General features: G+C 44.6%; 1 protein-coding gene across 6 annotated transcripts in view; it reads left to right on the forward strand.

Moving 5' to 3' along the window:
• The window catches only part of LOC123515600, a 384,796-nt gene extending 377,030 nt beyond the window's left edge, over nt 1–7,766 (forward strand). For 5 of the 6 annotated variants that reach the window (XM_045274374.1, XM_045274381.1, XM_045274376.1 and 2 more), the window contains exons 19-23: nt 471–642; nt 2,260–2,352; nt 3,000–3,177; nt 5,119–5,130; nt 5,900–7,766. In XM_045274374.1, coding sequence (XP_045130309.1) covers nt 471–642; nt 2,260–2,352; nt 3,000–3,177; nt 5,119–5,130; nt 5,900–6,869 — 1,425 coding nt within the window. In that variant the 3' untranslated portion in view covers nt 6,870–7,766. The remainder of the gene's footprint in view (nt 1–470; nt 643–2,259; nt 2,353–2,999; nt 3,178–5,118; nt 5,131–5,899) is intronic. The other variant, XM_045274378.1, reaches the window with a different exon arrangement.
• Nucleotides 7,767–7,996: the final 230 nt, after the last annotated feature.

The raw sequence follows: 7,996 nt of genomic DNA on the forward strand, positions 1-7,996 counted from the left end.
CTGTAAGAAATAAATAGATAATAGTAATACTTAACCTAATCAGCATAACTCAACCCAACGTAGCAGATCAAGTGGATTTTCTGGGCATATTTCTTCTGTTACTTATTCACTTTAACTACAATCACTCTAGGAAACATCAATAACTTTCACTACAGTCACTTAAAAGCGGTTATGAAGTGGGAAACATATGAGAACATCACTACAGTCATTTAGAAGGCTGTTAACCCTTTTTACCATGGGTTTTGGGTAGGATTAGACGATTTTATTGACATTGGGATGGGTCTATGGAGGTCAGAAAATTTATGGGCAGAGTCTTCACCATTTTTAATCCCCACATAAGTTTCTGAAGCTGTATAGAATCACTAAATAGTAACCAGAATGAATAGGGAAACGTGTCATGGAACTGAAGGGGTTAAAATACGAAAAACAATAAGAACACCAGCTAATGTCCCCGCGTTCTCTGCCGGCAGGTGGAGACGATCGGTGACGCTTACATGGTGGTGGGAGGGGCGCCCAAGAAGATTGACGATCACGCTTCCCAGATCGCTACCATGGCCCTGGACCTCCTGCACCTGTCCGGGAAGTTCAGGATCCGTCACCTGCACAACATTCCCCTCATGCTGCGGATTGGTATTCACACCGGTAAGAGCGTGGCAGGAGGCGCCAGGGTGTGTGAGGAACGCCAGCCGCTGTCTCTTGTGTTTTTTTCTGTATTGGTTATCTTCACTTTTGTTTGTCGTTGGTGTTCTTACGTGGATTTTCGTGTGGCTTTGTTATCTTGTGTTTGGATTCTTAGAGAGAGTGTGTGTGTGTGTGTGTGTGTGTGTGTGTGTGTGTGTGTGTGTGTGTGTGTGTGTGTGTGTGTGTGTGTGTGTGTGTGTGTGTGTGTGTGTGTATTTACCTAGTTGTAGTTTTACAGGGCCTGGGCTTTATGCTCGTGTGGCCCTGTCTCCATATCTATACTTATCCAATCTTACTTTAAAAGTATGCACACTCGTTGCAGACACTACTTCTTCATTTAAACTGTTCCACGTCTCAATACATCTTTGCGGGAAACTATATTTTTTAACATCTCAGACATCTTCCTTTTCTCAGCTTTTTACTATGCGATCTTGTGCTTCGATGTCATATTCTTCTCTCAGGATCAGTTTCTCATTATCCACTTGGTCCATTCCGTTGATCAATTTATAAACTTGTATCAGGTCTCCTCTCTCCCTTCTTTGTTCCAGGGTTGGTAGATCCATAGCCTTTAGTCTCTCCTCATATGTCATCCCTTCAAATTCTGGAACCATTCTTGTAGCCATTTTTTGTAGTCTCTCCAATTTCCTTATGTGTTTCTTTTTATGAGGGGTCCACACTACTCCTGCATATTCCAATCTGGGTCTTATTATAGTACTTATCAATTTCTTCATCATTTCTTTGTCCATGTAGTGAAATGCTACTCCAATATTCCTTAGCAAATTATATGTTTCTCTAAAAATTCTATCAATATGGCTTACTGGTTGATTGTTTTCTTCCATCGTCACTCCTAAGTCCTTTTCCTTTTTACTTTCTCCAGTTCTACTCCATCTCCCATCTTATAGATTCCCACAGGTCGTCTTTCACTCTTTCCCATTTCCATGACATGGCTTTTGTTCACATTGAATTCCATTTCCCACTTTTACTCCATTCCCAGATCTTATTTAGGTCTTCTTGCAGTATTTCACAATCCTCTTTTGCTTTATAACTCTGCACAGTTTCGTATCATCTGCAAACAGATTTATGTAGCTGTTCACTCCTTCTGGCATGTCGTTAATATAAATGAGGAAAAGTATTGGTGCCAATACTGACCCCTGTGGCACTCCGCTTTCTACTGCTCTCCACTTGGACTTCATATCTTTAACTACCGTCCTTATTTCTCTCCCCCTCAAATAATTTTCTATCCATCTCAATGTGCTTCCTTTTAAGCCACCCTTCTCCTCTAACTTCCATAGTAATCTTGCATGTGGCACTTTGTCAAACGCCTTTTTTAAATCGAAATAAATACAGTCAACCCATCCCTCTCTCTCTCTTGTACGTGTGTGTGTGTGTGTGTGTGTGTGTGTGTGTGTGTGTGTGTGTGTGTGTGTGTGTGTGTGTGTGTGTGTGTGTGTGTGTGTGTGTGTGTGTGTGTGTGTGTGTGCGTTTCCTTCAACTTCCCAGCCCCTTACTAGTGCAGTCGTATAGATTCTCCTTAAAACTTCTTCGTCCCGCCATAACCTGCCTTGCTTCCCGATGCAGGGCCGTGCTGTGCTGGCGTGGTGGGGATGACCATGCCTCGTTACTGCCTCTTCGGGGACACCGTCAACACCGCCTCCAGAATGGAATCAACAGGTGAGTGCTGGACTCGTACAGCTGCCAGCACTTCTGTATCATTCACTCACTGTATTTTTTATTTATTTATTTTTTCTCTAATACGTAGAATTTCAGTTTTTTTACATATTTACGTATCCTGTCAGTGGTATTACGTCTTTTCCTCAAGTTCAGTTAAATTATTCAGTTGATTTATTCAGTGTAAGTTAATGTTAAAAATTATATGAGTTTAAGTATTTTCCAAAAGATGTCAGTATAACTCTCTCTCTCTCTCTCTCTCTCTCTCTCTCTCTCTCTCTCTCTCTCTCTCTCTCTCTCTCTCTCTCTCTCTCATCATCATCATCATCACCATCTCATTTTTCAGTTTTTTTTCTTGCATTTTTTTTTTTTTCTTAAAAGTATGAATACGTTCCTTGTTTTTTTTTTTCCTTTATTATCATTAACTTATTTTGTTCTTTCCTTTTCCTGTGTTTTCGCTAAAATTATGAATATATCCCTTTTGTCTTTTCTCCTTTTATTATCACCTCATTGCGCTTTTTTCCTTTCCTGTAATCTCTTGAAGTTTAGATGGCACTCTTAGCTTCCTCAGATTCAACCAGTAAAATCACACTAACACTTCCTGAGTCTTCACGAGTTGCAGTTTTGTCACATCCGTCTCGCCCCGGCAGGTTCCGCGTGGCGCATTCACGTGAGCGAGAAGACGTGGTCGGTGCTGCGGGACGTGGGAGGCTACCATCTGGAGTATCGCGGTCTCACCAAGCTCAAGGGCAAGGGTGAGATGAATACTTACTGGCTACTGGGCAAGGAAGGCTTCAATAAAGAGCTGCCTGTGCCTCCAGAGATAGGGTGAGTGTTTGTGTGGGTATGTGTGTGTGGGGTAGGCATTATATTCCTTGACCAGATGATGCAGGATTGATAAGAACGTGTGACTCGTGGCCCATATTTTCAGACGTTCTAGACCAGTGGTTCTCAAATTTTGTTAACTAAGAAAATAAAGGAAGCTGCAAGAGCCATCAAACCTACACATGCTAGTCCCTGTATGGAACCTACCTATCTATTTCCACCTAGAGTCCCCATCCATAAATTCGTACAATCTCATTTTAAACTTTGTAATGACTCATCACTAACAACCTGATTACCGAGTCCATCCCATTTCTTTACCACTGAGAGCCAATTCCTTCCTACCTTTTAATAGCACATTCAAGACGCACCTTAGACCTAACGGCACACGCAGTGTAGTGCAGACTTGCAAGGAGTAACAAACATAGAGCACATACCTGTCAACGAAAATTAGGCACTTTGGTGATCGTCGCAGCACACAGTTTGCGAACCACTGATCTGTTTATAGAGGCCACAGCTGTGACTTACTGGGTTCTCATGGGTGTATTTTCTATTGATGATGCAAAATCCTAGTCAGCATATTGGAATCAGAACATCTTCGAAAACCCAAATTACTTACATGGATTTTTTAAAGTGCAGAATCCTTCAACGCTCCCAGGAATCATGAAAACGTCTTGAGTAGCATCATTAAAGAGGTTATCACACTGGCCTATGATACGCGGAACGAGGAACATTCGCTCAAGATAGCTGGAACTTTTCCGAGATTAGCGGAGCAAAGTTGGAATGGCTACATATCCATTCCGATTCTCCATACGCTATCCCAGGGGTTCCCAACCGGTGGCAGGGGGGTCGCGTAGCCTTGCCAGAAGTAGCTTGGGATAATGATAATTTTATCTCATCAATTACATTTTTCTATGTTCTTACATTTTTTTTTTTTTTTTCGGTGCAAAACAAAAGGTGTGTTACATTAGTTCAATGTCATTAGGTGATATTATAGGTGTATGTATGAGTGAATGTGCTGTGCTGCTGATAGTAAGCCCTAAGCAGGGGGTCACATGGGTTTCAAACTTTTAGGTAAGGGGTCGCGAGTGCCGACAGGTTGGGAACCACTGCGCTATCCCAATAAAAAAATAAACTTAAGATATGTAATAAAACCATATTTTTCAAACTAAAAGGAACGTACCGAAATTTTTCATATCGTAATATTAAATAATGTTTTATCAGTCTAGAAAGATGGTTTCCTTTTCTTCCTTTTCTTCAATAACATTAAGTGCAAGTGCAATTCCAGCACGAAGCACAGGTTGAGGTATAAGCGACATGGTTTTGTTCTGGTTTGTTTTGTTTAGGCTTGGTTTTGGTTGCTGGGCCGTTTGCCTAGCACAGCAAGAACACAGGCAGCTCGTGTGTGATAATGTTCCTGTTGGTTTCGTACCAAGAACCATGGCCCGTGTTCCGCGTATCATAGGCTAGTGTGATACCCCCTTAATAGCAGCCTCATCATTAGGCAGGCGGTGGCGTAGTGGATAAGGTGGTGAGCGTGGGATGGGGCAGACATCCATGAGTCGGTTCGAATCCCACTTCGTGCTGCCTTGAAACTTCGTCATCTGTCGAGCTGTTTAAAGTTACCTACATATGACCATGGTACCCAGGTTCTAGGTGGAGGTATAATTGCCTTACACCAAAGATGCGTTTGGGTGGTGATGTGGGCCCATATACCCTAATATGGGTACCATTATAAATAAAATTGTCTGCGCCGCTAATGGGAGGAAGCTGAACAGCGCTTCCCATACTCTTCAAGTAAACCTAAAGGCGCTATAGGCCATAACGTAAAAAAAATAATAATAATAATAGTAAAATGAAAATAAAATAAATGAATTCAACTATTTCACTGATTATTATTGATTCATATTTTTTCCTTCATTTTCTTGCATCCTTGGTGTGAATCAGTTACTCCCACGGGTAAGTCTTGTATTATTTTAGTGCTGTTGCGTATTTTTCTTGAGTATTTAATTATGTGTGTACAGAATAGACTGGATTAAGTTAGGTTAGGTTAGGCAAGTGTAATTTAGCTAAATTTAATTTCATTAACGTTATTTACATTATAATTTGCTTGGTCCTTTTATTGTGTTACTCGCGGCAGCGTGTCGTTGCTGCCTTCCTATTTTATTTTAATCATTTCATTTATGGTTCTCAAATTTCAGACACAGTGAAGTTTGTTGTGACTCTCAAAGATATTTTTGATATTAGTATTTTCAGCTCCACTTCAATAAAAACACTTCTTTTTGTCGGCTCGTGAACATATGGACTACTATTTGTATATTAATGAAATTCACATAGAGCATATATTGCCTTCACACCTGAATGGAAAGAGTCACTTGTCCTGCAGTGGTTGCAGTCATTCTTTGTGTTTCAAGTGTTCTGAGCTGGTGACTGTTATCCTTGGTGACTTTTGATAAGCAGTTCAGGTTTAGTGCACGGACCAATTGGTTATTGTACCTTATAGTCATTCTCTCTGCAGAATTTTTCCTTTGCCTTATCCATGATACATTAAGATACAGTAATGAAATGGCTCAAGATAGCTAGTGGAAAAATGTTGACTAAGTAAGGACGACTGGATATGAACAAGATGTGTGTGTGTGTGTGTGTGTGTGTGTGTGTGTGTGTGTGTGTGTGTGTGTGTGTGTGTACACTATCAGAGAAGCAGTGCGCCAGAGTCTGGTCCTCGCAGGCTGGACGAGGAGCTGGTGCGTCAGGGGCGACAGCACTACATGAACCGGCGGGACTCGGCGGTGGAGTCCCTCACCACGGCGCGGGGCTTCAGCTCCATCCAGGCTGCGCGGCTCCAGAGTTTAGCTGACGATGCTGCCGATGGAACCTCGCACAGTGGCTGTGAAGGCATCGCAGGTGCACTGCAGGAGGACGGGGAGGCATGTGTGGGTGGGGGTGTAGGATTGGAGAGGGACCAAGGGGAGGCATCTTGTGCTGGGTTGCCCAATGGCCGGGCGCTGGGGGGTGCCGCCGGGGCCGCTGGTACAGGTCCTGAGCCTTTCAGGAGCAACAAAGGCAAATCTTCCTCAAGTACAAAGTCTGCATCAAAAAGTAGCTGTAAGAACAGAAACCAAAGCGCAGTACCAAAGATTCCGTGTGGCATGGGCGTGCAGGGAGTGCGGCGGCTCTCCAGGGACAGCAGTGACAACTCCCCAATAGGGCGACCCTCCTCAGTGCCGCCACTCTTGGAGAACCATGTGGCTCACGCACCAGAGGGGCAAGGCTGTGAGTCCCAGCGGGGCAGTGGCCTGCGAAGCCACCCACTGGAGGAAGGCATCACGTCCACTCCCCGGTGCTCCACCCCCACCAGGAGTCACCCATTGCAGGATGACCCAGAGGAGGCAGCGCTGCGGCCATCCTCTCTGTCTCGAGGATCGCGGCGGGAGGCCTCGCGGGGCACCACCGCTGCCCCTCATTCCACCTCCCCGCCTGTGCTGTGCCACAACAAGATCTTCCCTCAGCACGGAGGGACAGGGTCTGGGATGGAGGACCAGTCCGCCTCCTGGGGCCACACTCCCTTCCCCTCCTTTCTCCCTCAGCCAAGGGAAGGGGCGGGTAGGGGCCAGCAAGCCGGCACAACCGTTGAGTGTCAGGTGCACCCCTTCCTGCAAGACGCACCGCCCTCCCCAACCGAGTCCACCATGTTGTGACCCTGGCCACCCCACCACGTTCCACACCCCCCATCCTGTCTCCCACCCCCTCCCCCACCACTCCTACCAGCGTGTCAGCAGTTATCCTTGGATGGAACGCTGCTCTCCACTATACTGTTCAGGTGCCCCTTCACTCTCCCTCTCCCTCTCCCTCAGTCAGTCACAAGAAACACAGTTCTTCCCTCCAGCTCTCACTGGAGTCACTGCTCGGGCTCTTCCCTTTTATTCTTCGTTTAATTCCTTTCTATCATCAAGAGCATGGCAGTCTTTGTATTATAACGTATTCCTTTGTGCCACTTAGCATATAGTGTTCTGCTAATTCCCGTGTGTGTGTGTGTGTGTGTGTGTGTGAGTGTGTGTGCGTGCGTACGTGCGTGCGTGCTTGCGTGCGTGCGTGTGCGTGCGTGCGTGCGTGTGTGTGTGTGTGTGTGTGTGTGTGTGTGTGTGTGTGTGTGTGTGTGTGTGTGTGCGTGAGTGTGTGCGTGCGTGTGTTGCGTGGTTTACATTCAGTAGCAGTATCACCAGCAGTGGGACGGACCCTCGGTCACCTTGCACTACCACCACCATCACCACCGCCACACATATCACACGCCCTTCCCAACTCCCCTTCCTGCCCGGCCCATCAGAGCGCTTCCTTGTTCCCCTCGGCACGGGCACCCCTACCTTCCCCTCCTTGACGTGGCGGTGGGCGGCGTGGGCAGGGTGCAGGTCCTCCTTGTAGGACACTGAAAACACTTGTCTTAGTTTTACTTTTAGATGTATTCCAGCTGCAACTTTAGGACGACATAGTTGTCACAGAATTAGTATTGTATGTACAGTTACTTTCATCACCTGACTGTTTTCGTTCCCCACTAAGAACTAACTATTTTTATAGTTTTCACTTCATCACATCTTTCAGAAAAAAAAAGTGAGATAAAAAAAAAAGACTGACTGAAACTCCTCCTGTCCCTTCGGTATTTTGAAAGTCTTGTCTATGGTGTACAGTAAATATTTTTATAGTAATACTCCCTTAACTAAGAACTTATATATATATATATATATATATATATATATATATATATATATATATATATATATATATATATATATATATATATCCCCATACAGGAAGGTACCTCATTATATCA

This window comes from Portunus trituberculatus, chromosome 39 (genome assembly GCF_017591435.1).
Source record: "Portunus trituberculatus isolate SZX2019 chromosome 39, ASM1759143v1, whole genome shotgun sequence".
Classification (NCBI taxonomy): Eukaryota; Metazoa; Arthropoda; class Malacostraca; order Decapoda; family Portunidae; genus Portunus; species Portunus trituberculatus.